Below are 15,913 nucleotides of genomic sequence, written 5' to 3'. Positions count from 1 at the left end.
ACCTGTTGTGATCTCTTTAAATTTCCCTCCTATGAGTGACCTTATACATGTTACCCTTGTTTCACCGAGTTTCCTGTCTGTTTCTTACTGATTTGCATTCAATTTATTATTTGCCCTTTTTTCCAGTCTTATCTCCATAAATGAGGTTGCCCTAGGGACCCTGTCTACTATTCACCAGTCTGTGCTTCATATACATGCAAGGATTCATCCATACTGAAATTCTGATGACTCTGCTTTTGACATCTCTAGTGTCTGTTTTTCACTGGTACTTTAGTACTAAATTTAGCTACTTGGAAAGTTGCCAGGAGATGTTTCTCTTGATCCTCTGTATAGTCATGCATCATTTAACAAGGGCAATACATTCCTTGAAATGTGTTGTTAGGCGATTTCGTCATTGTGCAAACATCATAAAGTGTACTGAAGAGGAACGAAATTTGCCACCCCAAAATGCCAAAATGTGTCTCCTTAACATGAGGATTATTTTAAGCTGATTATCTTTGAGAAACAAAAGACTCAGAAAGTTTTCCTTGTTACCTCTCCCTTAACTAACTAAAGAATTCAGATTAAAAAACCTGTCTCAGGATGCGAGCTATCACCTTAGCGTAGTAGGAACTAGGTGGTAGACCGGGAGAAACCTAGAAAAGCCTGTTGGTTGGGCTCCCTTCTGTGTCCTTCTGTTTCTTTGTGGCCACTTCTTTTCCAAAGGTTTGCTCCCTTTCATCTACCTGTGAATTGCCTTCCTTCCATTTAAAGTCCCTGACTGTCCCCACCCCCAGCATCTTCTTTTTGTCTTTAGCTGAGGATGGTATTTAAGGCGCGGGCTTCAGCCATTTTAGCGAGTTACTCAGTTTTCCTGGGTTTCTCCCATGTACACATGTTATTAAACTTTTGTTTCTTTTTCTCCTGTTACTCTGTCTCATGTCAGTTTAATGCTTAGACCAGCTGGAAGAACCTGGAAGGGTAGAGGAAAATTTCTTCCTCCTCTACGGTACTTACAAAAACCTAGATGGTATAGCCTACTGCACACCTAGGCAAGATGGTACTAATCTTAGGGGACCACCATCCTATATGCAGCCTGTCATTGACCATAACGTTATGTGGCGCATGACTATACATCCGAAATTGGAATCATCACCTCACATATCAGAAACCTCATCTTCCAAATTTTGTCACATTCTGTCAGTGTTTCTTAATTCTTTTGGTCATTCTTTTAGTAATCACTCCACAGTTCCTACTGCTTTTCCATTTTTGCAAATATCATTTTCAGTTCTGAGTTCATCTTCTCAGTTCCCGGTAGTATCACCCAAAACCAGCTCCATATTCTTTTATGCCTGGATTGTGATTATTCTATTCCTGATTAGATTTGCTGATTCCATTCTTTTTATTAGTTCACTTTAAATGCTAATGACAGATTTCATTACCTAAACATTCCATTTATCTTGCCATGAGCTTTATGAAATAAACCTACAATTACTCCTCATTACCTAGTATGGGACAATCAAACTCTTCTTTCAAGGAGACAAACAACATGGCCACATATTTCCAGTTCAAACTCATATCTATATATATTCTATAACCTCTGCTCAACTCCATTTTTAACATTTTTAATAATTCTATGAGGTTTATTTATATTAATAATCCATGAGTTTTGACAAACACACCCCAGTCATGTAACCACACCATAATCAAGATATAGAACAAAAAATTACCTCAAGCCCCTTTGTTGTCACTCTTTCCTACTTCCAGCCCTGGAAACTACTGATCTCTCTTCTGTCTCTATAGTTTTGCCTTTCCAGAATGTCATATAAATGGAATCATACAGTACAAAGCTTTTTGAGCCTGGCTTCTTTCACATAATGCATTCAAAACTCATTCATACTGTTGTGTGTTTCCATAGTTTGTTCTTTTTTATTGCTGAGTAGTATTCCACAGTGTGGATTTACCATAGTTTGTTTATCCATTCATGAGTTGGATGGTTTCCAGTTTGGTGATTATGAATAAAGGCACTGTAAACATCTGTTTACAGATTTGGTGTGATGATAAGATTTCACTTCTCTAACGTAAATATCCAGGAGTGAGATTGCTGGGTTGTATGTTAAGTGTATGTTTAACTTTACTGGAAACCACCAAACTGTTTTCCAAGGTGGCTGTACCATTCTACGTTCTAACCAGCTATGTATGAGAGTTCCAGTTGATCTACATCCTCACCAGCACTTGGAATAGTCCATTTAAAAAAATTTTAGCCATTCTAATAGTTGGATAGTGGCATTTTACTGTAGTTTTAATTAGCATTTCCATAACATTTAATATTTGACATCCATATATATCCATCTTCTTTGGTGGAGTGTTTGTACAAATCTTTTGCCCAGTTTTCTATAGAGAACTTTGTTTTCTTATTATTGAGTTTTGAAAGTTCTTTATGTATTCTGGACACAAGTTATTTATCAGATAAGTGTATTACAATTTTTTTCTTTTTATTTTCTTATCAGTGTCTCTCATGAGAAGTCTTAAATTTTAATAAAGTCCAATTTATCTTTTTTCTTCTTTTATGGAGTGTGCTTTTGGTGTTGTAGCTAAGAAATCTTTACCTAATCCAAGGTCACAAAATATTTAGGTTTTATATTTAGTTCTGTGATACATTTTGCATTAACTTTTGTATGTGATTTAAGGTATAGATCAAATTTAATTTTTTTTCACATGACTCTCCAGTCATTCCAGCATTATTTATTTTAAAAACTATCCTTTCTCAACTGAATTGCTCTTGTACCTTTATTGAGAATCAGTTGTCATACGTGTGTGAGTCTCTTTCTGGACTCTTCATTCTGTTCCACTGATCTGTTCATCCATCTTTACACCATCCTCACACTGTCTTGATTGTAGCCTTGTAGTAAATTTAAAATCATGTAGTGTTAGTCCTCCAACTTTGTTCTTCTCTTTCAAATTGTCTTGGATATTCTAAGTCCTTTGTATATCCATATGAATTTTAAAATCAGTTTTTCAGCTTCTACAGAAGTGAATGTTGATTGGGATTACATTGAATCAGTTCGGCGAGAATTGATATCTTAACATTATTGAGTCTTTCAATTCATGAATAAGTAATTTACCTCTATTTATTTAGGTCTTCTTTAATTTCTTCCAGCGATGTTTTCTACCTTTCAGTGTATAGGTCTTGTGCATCTTTTGTCAGATTTATTCCTAAATATACCATATTGTACACTATTTTCCCCAGCTGTATTGAGATATAATTGACATATAACATATGTGAGTTTGAGGTGTACCACCTGTTGATTTGGTACATTTATGTGTTGCAAAATGATGCCCACCATGGCATCAGCTACCACCTACATCCTGTCACATAGTTACCATTTCTTTTTTGTGGTGAAAACATTTAAGATCTACTCTCTTAGTAGTATACTGTATCATTAACTAGAATTGCCATGCTGTACCTTAGATCCCCAGAACTTGTTCATCTTATAACTGGAAGTTTGTACACTCCTTTGACCAACATCTTTCCATTTCCCCCACTTCCAACCCTGGGTAACCACCACTCTGCTCTGTTTCTTCAAGTTTGACTTTTTTAGATTCCACATACAAGTGATAATACCATACAGTATTTGTCTTTCTCTGACTTATTTCACTTAGCATAATGCCCTCAAGGTTCAGCCAAGTTGTGGCATGATGTCCTTCTTTCTCATGGCTGAATAATATTCCATTGTGTATATATACCACATCTTCTTTATCCATTTAACTTTAACAAACACTTAGGTTGTTCCCAAATCTGGGCTATTGTGAGTAATGTTGCTATGAACGTGGGAGTGCAGATATCGCTATGAGATCCTGATTTCCATTCCTTTGGATAAATACCCAGAAGTAGGATAGCTGGATCATATGGTATTTCCATTTTTAATCCTTTGAGGAACCTCCATACTGTTTTCCATAGTGGCTGTACCAGTTTACATTGCCACTAACAGTGCACAAATGTTCTCTTTTCTCCACATCCTCATCAACTCTTGTTATCTCTTGTCTTTTTGATGATGGCCATTGTAACAGAGGTGAGGCAATATCTCATTGTGGTTTTGACTTGCATTTTCTGATGATTAGTGATGTCCAGAACGTTTTCATGTACCTGTTGACCATCTGTATGTTTTCTTTGGAAAACTATCTATTCAAGTCCTCTGTCCATTTTTTAATTGGTTTGTTTCTTTACTACTGAGATGTATAAGTTTTTTTGCTGAGGAAGATTCGTCCTGAGCTAACATGTGTTGCCAATCTTCCTATTTTTGTGTGTGAGTCGCCGCCACAACATGGCCACTGACAAGCAGTGTAGGTCTGTGCCCAGGAACCAAACCCCGGCCACTGAAGTGGAACATGCCGAACTTAACCACTAGGCCACTGGGGTTGGCCCTATAAGTTCTTTATATATTTTGGATATTAACTCCTTATCAGATATATGATTTCCAAATATCTTCTCCCACTCAGTAGGTTGCTTTTTCATTTTGTTGATTGTTCTTTTGCTGTGCATTTTTAACATTTTTCTTGGTGTCTACCATATTTGATAGTGTTCCCTGACTCTGACTCATTACTCTGTGCTCTGTCTATTCAGATGCTACATTTTCACCTTGTGATCAGATTTCACTGCTCCATGAAATGGCTCTTAATTACTCCCACATATATGACTCTTTTCCTTTTTCTCATCCTCTATCCCCCAGGAACTCAGAGAAAAGCACAGAATTTTAGACTGTGTCATAACTGAGGCTCTTACCTCTACAATTTTAGAAAGTTCCCAGAATTAAGAGCCTGTTTCTTATGTATAACTTGGCATCTGATCAGGAGAGAGAAACTACATACTAATTTGAACAGGGAAAGTTTAACATAAGGAATTATTATCTATAATGAGATTGCAGTGACAAGAACTTGGCTAGTAATAGTGAAGAGAACTCTAAAGAATAACGGAATAGCAGGCTAAAGGAACAGCCAGTGCCTCTAGGGCTGTGACAGAGCACCCAAGGAAGAACCTGCCCTGCTTCCCGGGGATGGATCAAGACCTTGTTAGGGGGGCGCAGCCATGGCTCACAGCATTGCAGAAGAGTTGCTGTGGTGCTGCTTTGGTGAAACTTGCTGGAACTCTACCCTCTGGGGTTCCAGAGAAAGCTGATCTTGGGGAAGTGTCTCATTGGAGGTATTCTGCTACAAATCACCTGAGAGGGGTGCCAGGGGAAACATCTGGGTACTAGGTGCTGCTCGCTGCAATGCCCTGCAGGAGCCTGGAGCTGGAGAAGCTACTAGTGCTGCAGGAGCTGGGTGCTTGGGAAGCCATCTGCACTGCAGGAGCTGAGGTCTAGAGCAGTCATCCACACTGCAGACCTGGGTGCCTGGGAAGCTGCATGTGGAGCTTCAGGAGGTACATCAGGAGCCAGATGTTTGTGAAGCCACCCACACTGCAGGAGCCTGGTGCTAGACAAACTGTCCTTGTTGGAGGAACCTGCTGAGTGAGCTCCCTAGAACTAAGAAGCAAAACCCCTTCCTTCTGCAGTGTTTCTCCATTGCCTCATACTGACAAGGCTTAACATTACCAGATGGCAAAGGAAAAGACATATTTAAAGAGACTCAGATCCATTTTTGAAGAGCAGGCAAGGAAGGATGAATTTGGAGTTGGGAAGCAATAAATTGATAACTGGGACATTTATTCTTCAGTTTTCTCAAGCAAATCATGGAAAATATTTAGTAAACTTAAATTTATTGAATTTGGGGAGATAGACAGAAGAGGAGATTTTGCTCTCTTCACAAGGATTTTTCTAGTGTTTGCTCAGAGGAATTCAAAGGACCATAGATTATATTTGGAAAGGGGAGACAACTGCATGAAATGTTAATAGTTTCAGGCTTTGTCTATTAATTCTTTCTAACACAAAATTGTGCCAAATTGAATATCAATATGAGTGGTATCATGCCTGCTTTATAAATTCGTAGCAGATATAATCTCCCTAAAAGTACACTGAAATTGGAGCTGATATCAAGGACAATACATTTTGAATATGCATAGAGGAGCAAAACAACAAGCTTAATATAAATGTATATCCTCTCTTATGTAAGAATTCTGAGGTGAATGGGTCCATTCAACAAGTCAGCTCTGATCCTGATGGGTCATTCAGGGACTTTGTTCCAAGTCATTGCTCTCCCATCTCCTAGGGCATTGTTGTCAGCTGTATGGTTGATGTTGGGTCATTGTTGAGTCCACTGGGCAGGGGGAAGGGGGAATAGAGGAGATTTAGCCCACTGTCTTAAGGCCTGGCCTAGAAGTGGCACAGATCACTTCTGCTCATACTTCATTGGTGAGGACAAAGTGAGGCTGGTAAATGTAACGCCCAGCTGCATTCTATTACTATAAAAGAAGAGGCAAATAGATTTTGGTGGATGGCTTGCAGTTTCTGCAATAGATGGCCTTTCTTTTCTTGGTTGATGCTGTGTAAAGTATATATTCCTGGGACAAAGGAAAACTTGCAGCTGGCTATAGAGCTAGAGCACAGATAGCTATGTACTGTTTGTCTTTGTCAGGATGGCTGATGTTGCAACAGTTTGTCCTGTAGATATAGAGGCATTAGAGTCTGAGGCATATAAATTTAATGTTGATGTTCATAATGGTTCAGAGGGAAAAGCAAGAGGAAGCAGAGAGATTAGTAAAGTTTTAAAGCTGATAACGCAATAAGGACATGCAATCGGAAATATTTCTTCACACCAGGCTTCCCCTTAACAGACTTCAGTTTCTTCTTCTGGTAACTCTACCACTATCCAGACCTCCTACATAGTGGATATGGATTCCCAGGGTTCAAATCCCATCTCTCTCACTTTTTTAGCTATTTGATCTTCAATAAGTTACATAACTTCTCTATGCTTCTATTTTCTCATCCGTGAAACACGATTGATAATAGCAGCTACCTCTTAGGGTTTAACGAGGATTAAATGAGCTAATTTGTGCAAAGCACTTGGAACAGTGCCTGGTGCATCATAAATGGTGTATGATTGTTTTGTATATATAAGTATCTAGAAGGAATTTGTATTACTATTTTCATTATTGTCATATGGACTCTTCCATTTCTCTGTGTTCATCCTGTCTAAACTACATGTACCCTCTATCCTCTCCTAATTGTCCCTTGAGTCTTTTTTCTTTTTTCTTTTCAGATGATGATATTGGGCAAACCCAACAACAGAGAATTTCTGGAGAAGTTTCATTCCACTGTGAGAAATTTGGTCAATCCATAGGAGACGATTCATTGTGTTCTATTTTAGAAGAATTGTGGCAAGATAATGACCAGCTAGAGAGATATCAAGAAAAACAAAATAACCCTATAAGTGATGTGAAAGTATTGATTAAGGAGAGGGGCTATGAACGTAAAAACATTGAAAAAATAATTCATGTGAGAACCAAGCTTGTCCCTTCAATTAAAAGGCTCCATAACTGTGACACATTTGGAAAGAGTTTGAAGCATACTTTAAACTTACATAATCATAATAAAAGCAATGCAACAAAGAACTTTGACAAGATTTTTGGAAATGGTAGCAATTTTTCCCATAGCTCTTCCTCTGCTAAGAATGAGAATGCTAATACAGGAGCAAATTCCTGTGAACAAAATCAATGTGAAAAACATATTGGCCACAATCAAATTCTCATCCACCATCAGAAAATTCCTCTTGGGGAGAAACTTTATGTATGTACTGAATGTGTAAAGAGCTTCACTCAGAAGTCACATCTCTTTGAGCATCAGAAACTCCATGCTAGAGAAAAATCCCAGGAATGCATTGAAAGTGAGAACGTCTTCCTTCAGAAGCCACCAATTGATGTACCTCAGAGGGTTTATACAGGAGAGAAACCCTATATATGTACTCAGTGTGGGAAGGTCTTTACTCTCAAGTCAAACCTCATTACACACCAGAAAATTCATACTGGGCAGAAACCTTATAAATGCAGTGAATGCGGAAAAGCTTTTTTCCACAGATCATATCTCTTTAGACATATGAGAATTCATACAGGAGAAAAACCTTATGAATGCAGCGAATGTGGAAGAGGTTTCTCCCAGAATTCAGACCTCAATATACATCAGAAAACTCATACCGGAGAGAAACACTATGCATGCAGTGAATGTGGGAAAGCCTTCACAAGAAAATCAGCACTCAGGATGCATCAGAGAATTCACACAGGAGAGAAACCCTATGTATGCACTGAATGTGGGAAGGCCTTCATCCAGAAATCACATTTCAATACACATCAGAGAATTCATACTGGAGAAAAACCTTATGAATGCAGTGACTGTGGGAAATCATTCACTAAGAAGTCACAACTCCATGTGCATCAAAGAATTCACACAGGAGAAAAACCCTATATATGTACAGAATGTGGAAAGGTCTTCACTCATAGGACAAATCTCACTACGCATCAGAAAACTCATACTGGAGAAAAACCCTATATGTGTGCTGAATGTGGGAAGGCTTTCAGTGATCAGTCAAACCTCATTAAACACCAGAAAACTCATACTGGAGAGAAACCCTATAAATGCAATGGCTGTGGAAAAGCCTTCATATGGAAGTCACGCCTCAAAATACATCAGAAATCTCATATTGGAGAGAGACACTATGAATGCAATGAATGTGGAAAAGCCTTTATCCAGAAATCAACACTAAGTGTACATCAGAGAATCCATACAGGAGAGAAACCCTATGTTTGTCCTGAATGTGGGAAGGCCTTCATCCAGAAATCACACTTCATTGCACATCATAGAATCCATACTGGAGAGAAGCCTTATGAATGCAGTGACTGTGGGAAATGCTTCACTAAGAAGTCACAACTCCGTGTGCATCAGAAAATTCACACGGGCGAGAAACCCAATATATGTGCTGAATGTGGAAAGGCATTCACTGACAGGTCAAATCTCATAACACATCAGAAAATCCATACTAGAGAGAAACCCTATAAATGCAGTGACTGCGGAAAAACCTTCACTTGGAAGTCACGCCTCACTATCCATCAGAAATCTCATACTGGAGAGAGACACTATGAATGCAGTAAATGTGGGAAAGCTTTCATCCAGAAAGCAACACTAAGTATGCATCAAATAATTCACACAGGAAAGAAACCCTATGCTTGTACAGAATGTCAGAAAGCCTTCAATGACAGGTCAAATCTCATTAAACACCAGAAAACTCATAGTGGAGAAAAACTCTATAAAGCCAGGGACTGAAAAAGCTTTCAGCTGGAAATCACAACTAGGTCTGCATCAGATGTCTCATAGTGGGGAAGAGGAGTGCCTGATGCTGCAATCACTGGCAGGGGGAAGCAGACATGACAGACTACAGCTTAAATGAACAGAAGGCAAACAACGCCAAGTATCCTTCAGTCAATCGGAAATACAAGTACCCACATCACCACAGTTGATATGCAAGGACATGTGTAGGAAGACGCTTCGATAAAGCATTTGAGCAATAGTCCTCTTTGGTTTCATCATTCATACAGGGACACAAATGGTAGAAATCGAGACCCCAGGAGATGACTTGTAATCTCCTATGTGTTACTTTTTGAATAAAGGACTTTCTTCGTACCCTGAGATGTAAAAGTACTCAATATTGGCAAAGGTTTTTCAAATTTCTAGGGTGGGGAGAAGAGTTTTAATGGTCCAAATACCTGCAGGGCACTGAAGTCAAGGCACAAATCTATTTGGGAATTCAGATCTGTGAGTAGAAGCCAGAAGTTCTTGTGACCATTGACATTTAAGACACGGAAAAGACTGCCATGAGAAACTGTTCTCTCTCTTCCCTCTGAGAAGTCACCATGGTATACTTTTTTTAATGAAATATAATTTCTAACTTAAAGTCTGACTTTATGCATTGGCCAATTAGGCATAACTGTAGCCTGTGTTACAGGAATGTAGTTATTAAACGTTACGGATACCTAAAGGTGGCAACTGTTCCCTCATTAAGTCCATGCTGTGGCAGCAGGTGATTCACACCTGAAAAAAGGTATGCATGCCTTCCAACCTGTACCTATCATTTATTTATGTTAAATGCTATCATTTATTTGTTAGCCACAGGCCATAGACTTCTCATCCCCTTAGTACCTGACCCTAAGACAACAGAACTGAGCCACAGCACTCTGGACTTCCAGTCTCGTCCACTGAAGCCTCTGCTTTCTTTGGGATTCCTGTTTGAAAAAGAAAGGTTGAGAAATTGGGTTTCAATACATGAAAGTGTGATTTTGTTTTTCTTCCAATTTGGTTAAGATATATTCGTTTTCTGCACACACGTGTTTTGTGTAGAACGCTATGAGGTAAAGTCATGTTGCATTGTAGTTGGTTAGTCTAAGATATAATTATAGTTTATTATAGGTGAATAACTGGAAGACTTCTCCAGAAAGAGCACTACTTTTTTTTAAGCACTGATATATAGACACTTTCTCATTTTCCCTTAAATGTTTTTTACAATAATCATAAGAAAAGGGGCTTTCTTTGAAGCATGCAAATTTATTTTATTTTTAAACCTTTTTATTAAAGTGTAATGCATACAGAAAATGCATATATCATAAGCATAGAGTTCAGTGAATTCTAATAAACTGAACATAGATCAAGAAACAGAACATGACCAGCACCCCGGAAGCACTCCCTGTGCTCCTTTCTAGGCCTTACCAGCCTCCCAGCCCCCCAAGGGCAAACACTCTCCCAACATCTACCAGCATCAGTTAGTTTTGTCTGTTTGGAATTTTATATAAATTGAGTCAAACAATTGTATTTCATATTTTAGTAATATACTCTTTATTGTCTATCTTCTTTCATTCACATTATGAATGGGCGATTCATCCATGTTGTTGAATGTAGTTGTAGATAGTTCATTCTCGTTGTCATGTTATATTGCATTGTGTAAATATGCTACAATATATTTATCCGTTCTACTGGTGATGGACATGTGGGTTGTTTGCAGCTTGGGGCTACTAGGAATAGTGCTGCTATAAATATTTTAGTACCTATCTATTGGTGAACATATTTATGAATTTCTATTAGGTATTTACCTAGGAGTTGAATTGCCAGGTCATAGGGTATCCATATGCTCAGCTTTAGTTTATAAAACTAGTTTTCCAAAATGGCTGTACCAATGTATACTCCCACAAGCACAGTATACGAGTTCTAGTTGCTCCACATCTTTGTCAACACTTGGTATTTTCCATCTTTTTTACTTTAGCCATTATAGTTGGTGTACAGTGATATCTTAGTGTGGTGTTAATTTGTATTTCTTTGCCCTCCAATCCCACTGTAGTATCTCCCCAACACATTTTACTGATATCTGAAATCGGAGACCGAGGCATGGTCCTCACATGGCTGCTTCATTTTACATCCTACCAGCAATAGTAAGCAATTAGTAAGTTAAATCTTCCCGCACAAGAAATGCCCAAAGCCAGATAGTTTAACTGGTTAATTGCATTAAACAGTGACAGGGAAAATAATATCAGCACTCCACAAAATCTTTTAGAAAATAGAGGAGGAAGGAACACTCTTCAACTCTATAAGGCCAGTCTTACTCAGATACTTAAGGCATACAAACACAGCACAAGAAAAGAAACCTATAGATCAACACTCCTCATGAATATAGACATAAAAACCTTCAACAAAATATTAGCAAACTTAATCCAGCAACATATAAAGAGATTATACATCATGACTAAGTCGGGTTTATTCCAGTGATGCAAGGTTGCTCCAACATTCAAAACTCAGTCAAGGTAATCTACCATATTAACAGGCTAAAGAAGAAAAATCACATGATCTACAAATTCAATACAACTTTCCAGCAGGCTTTCTTCTCCAGAAATTGATAAGCTAATCTTAAAATTTACATAGAAATAGAAAAGACCAAGAATAGCAAAAAGGAATTTGTCAAAGAAGAATCAAGTGGGAGGACATTCAAAATTATTATAAAACTACAGTAATCAAGACTGTATGGTACTGGCATGGGAATAGAGACATAGATCAATGGGACAGAATAGAGAGTCCAAGAATAAACCCTCCTACTCATAGTAAACATATTTTTTTGCAAAAATGTGAAGGCAATTCAATGGAGAAAGAAGTCTTTTCAACATTTAGTGCAAGGATAATTGGATATCCCGCATGCAAAAAGATGAATTTAAGTCTTATTTCACACCATAATAAAAACTCAAAATGGAACAGAGACATAAATGTAAAAGCTGAAATTATAGAAGTTTTTTTTTCAATAAAGCTTTATTTTTTTTTTAAGATTTTATTTTTTCCTTTTTCTCCCCAAAGCCCCCCAGTACATAGTTGTATATTCTTCATTGTGGGTCCTTCTAGTTGTGGCATGTGGGACGCCGCCTCAGCGTGGTTGGATGAGCAGTGCCATGTCCGTGCCCAGGATTTGAACCAACGAAACACTGGGCCGCCTCCTGCGGAGCGCGCGAACTTAACCACTCGGCCATGGGGCCAGCCCCTGAAATTATAAAAGTTTTAGCAGAAAACATAGGAGAAAATCTCTGTGACCTTGTATTAGGCAAGGAACTCTTCGATAGGACACCAAGAGCATGATCTATAAAGAAAAAAATGATAAATTCGAATTCATCAAAACCAAAAAGGTTTGTGCTGCAAAAAACACCATTAGGAAAAGAAAAGACAAAACACGGCTGGGGGAAAACATTTGTAAATCATATATCCGGTAAAGGACTTGTATCCAGAATATATAAAGAACTCTTACAACTCAATAAAAACAAGACAAACTACCCAGTTTAAAATGGGCAAAAGATTTGAAGAGACATTTCACCAAAGAAGATACACAAATAAGCACGTGAAGAGATGCCCAACGTCATTAGTCCTTAGAGAAATTCTAATTAAAACACAATGAAATACCACTTTACATGCACTAAAATGGCTATAATAAAAAAAAACAATTCTAACAAATGTTGGCCAGGATTTGGAGAATCAGGAACTTTCATACATTCCTGGTGTGAACACATTAAAATGGTATAGCCAATTTGGAAAAGCTTGGCAGTTTCTTAAAAGTTGATTATAAATTTACCATAGGAGCCAGCAATGCCACTCTTATTATCTACCCAAAAGATATGTAACGTGTTCACACAAATACTTGCACTTGAATATTCTAACAGGATGATTCCTATGAGGCAAAAAGTAGAGACACTCAAAATGTCCATCAACTGGCAAATAGATAAACAAAACGTGGTATATTGCTAAGCGAAAGAAGTGTGACACAAAAGATCTAATATTGTATTTGTACATTGTATTTATATGAAATGTCCAGAAAAGTCAAATCTATAGCAATCCATAGATTAGTGGTTGTCTGGGGGTGAGAATGTGAACGATCATTAACTGTAAATTAGTGCAAGGAATCTTATTGGGGTGACATACATGTTCTAGAACCTGATTGTGGTGATGGTTGCACAACTAGGTAAATTTAATAAAGGTCATCGAGGTGATCCTTACTTCCATTCCCGTTTAAATATCTGGATCCCCTGCCCTAACATCTCTTGCCAACTCTAGCTAAAATGAAGTGTTGTCTTGGAGCCTGTTGTACACTTAGGAATAAACTTTTGTTTAAAAAAAGTCATTGAACTGTAAAATTTAAATAAGGAATGTAAATTGTACCTCAATAAAGTTTCTTTTCAGAGTTGTTTTGGCCATCCTAGGCCCTTTACTCTTCCATGTGAATTGTAGAATAAATCTGTCCATTTCAATAACAAAAAAGCTGCTGTGATTTTTATTGAGATTAGTTCTAATCTATAGATCAATTCGGGAAGAATTGAAATCTTAATATTGAGTTTTCTGACCCATAAATAAGGTATATCGCTCTATCTTTTTAAGTATTTAATTTCTCTCAGCAATATTTTGTAGTTTTCAGTGTACAGGTCTTTCACATCTGACAAATTATTCCCTAAGCATTTCATATTTTTGATGGCATTTTACTTGGTGTTATTACTATAAGTTATATGACTTGGTGTCTTATTTCTACTTTATTGGGTGGTATTGGGTTTTAATTTCAATTTCTTATTGTTAGTTACTAGTATATAGAAAATCAATTGATGTTTGTATGTTAATCTTGTGCAGAAGTTAGAGGGGACAGTCCCCACCTAAGACTGCCCTCACTTCTGACACCAATTACAAGTTCAACGGTCTCCAAGACCATGCTCAGTTTTAATAATTCACTAGATGGACTCACTGAACCCACTGAAAGCTCTTATACTCACAGTTACATTTGATTACAGCAAAAGGATAGAGATTAAAATCAGCCAAGGGAAGAAGCACAGAGGGCAGAGTCCAGGAAAGTAACAAATGCAGAGCTTCCCGTTGTCCTCTCCCCGTGGAATCAAGACAGCGTTGCTCTTGTGGCATTGATGTGTGACAATAGCATGGAGTGCTGCCCACCAGGGAAACGCACCGGAGACTTGGTGTCCAGAACCTTCAGGGGGGCTCCACCATGTAGGCACAGGTGACTGCTCACATGGCTGATCTCAGTTTCCAATCCTCGGGAGGCCGAGCCTCATGACCCAAAGCCCCCACATTTCATCATGCTGTTGATGTGGCTCTGAGCCCCCACCCTAAATCACATAGTTACTATCTGAATGGCACAAGGCCCCCAGGTAAACAAAGACATTTCCATCAAGCATGACAGTCCAAAGGGCTCAGATTACCTCCAAGAAGCTGAAGGCAAAGGCCGGACTTCTCTCTGGGTAAGGTTAAAGTATTTACTACACAGGCCACCCTGGCCTTTGGGCGAAGGGTCTTTCACAGCAAAATGTATTTGTCTTGGCATCTACTCTTAGTACAGCATTTATATGACATACAGTAATAGTAAAAAACAAATCCACCCTATAAAGCCATTATACACTTTTCATATTTTGATACTAATTTGATTACTCTTCCCGTTTGAGCTACCTCTATTTATACCTTATGATAAACTTGTGCAGAACTATTTAGCATAGACATTAGCTGAAGCTTAGCTAAATCCACTTCTTCCTCAAGCCAGTAATTTTCCATCAGTGTTATGTCCTGAAGAGTCTTTAACTCAATTTCCTGATCTATCTGACCATCGATATAAATATAATCTTAGCAGCAATGCCAGTGTTACGCCATATCATAGTATGATAGTAATGTAACCCACATACAACACCATACCTATAGTCAGCAATAATGTACGGCACATTGAAAATTTTGTTAAGAGGATAGATCTCCTGTTGTGTTCTTTCCAAAATAAAACAAAATACTCAAAAGAAACTAGCACATTAGTAGAGTCCCACTCAGTCATCGACAATTGGTCCAGTTCATCTCCCAAAGCAATACAACTCAGGTTTGCAGGCTTCCGTTTGACCTTGTCAGGTTCCAAAAGTAGGAGTAGTCTTGGCAACATGTGGCTTCATTCTTTCAGGCATCTGGTATAACTGGGTTAGGAGACAATATCATCTCTTGCTCTGAGCTTCTCAGGGCACCGAGGTAACGGATTTCCCTTGTTGCGGAACCTGCTCATTCTTTTACTCTCAGTCACTATTCCTCCTCCTCTCCATTTATCAGTGAATTTGACCCAAACTTTTCCATCTTTGGAAGGGATAATAGGTTCTGCCACTGTGCTGGTCCAGATTGTCAGCAGCAATACTAGTCTAGCACATGCTTCCCCTTCAGTCCGCTCCCATTCATAGAGGGTATCATTACATAGGCATAGAACTAGTGGGCTAGGTCAGCTAGCAGGTAACACAGCTGCATTCACTGTCAACACCAATTTTTCCAGACGAGGTGAAGGCACAATCTATCGCGTTAGGTCCTTAGAAATTCTGACATAAATGTTTAAAATTACAGTTAAAGTTTCTTGCTTAGGGATCATCCCTGCTTCCAGCACTTGCAGTTGCAGCCCTGGTCCTGGGACCCCT

At 38.4% G+C, this 15,913-nt stretch overlaps 1 protein-coding gene across 3 annotated transcripts in view; it reads left to right on the top strand.

Annotated features, from left to right (window-relative positions):
* ZNF41 (zinc finger protein 41) overlaps positions 1-13,739 on the top strand; it is a 55,457-nt gene extending 41,718 nt beyond the window's left edge. For all 3 annotated transcript variants that reach the window (XM_070606455.1, XM_070606457.1, XM_070606456.1), the window contains exon 5: positions 7,177-13,739. In XM_070606455.1, coding sequence (XP_070462556.1) covers positions 7,177-9,230 — 2,054 coding nt within the window. In that variant the 3' untranslated portion in view covers positions 9,231-13,739. The remainder of the gene's footprint in view (positions 1-7,176) is intronic.
* Positions 13,740-15,913: the final 2,174 nt, after the last annotated feature.

This window comes from Equus przewalskii, chromosome X (assembly GCF_037783145.1).
Source record: "Equus przewalskii isolate Varuska chromosome X, EquPr2, whole genome shotgun sequence".
NCBI classification, from domain to species: Eukaryota; Metazoa; Chordata; class Mammalia; order Perissodactyla; family Equidae; genus Equus; species Equus przewalskii.
The sequence above is the reverse complement of the archived record's forward strand: the minus strand, read 5'-3'. Positions and strand labels throughout refer to the sequence as shown.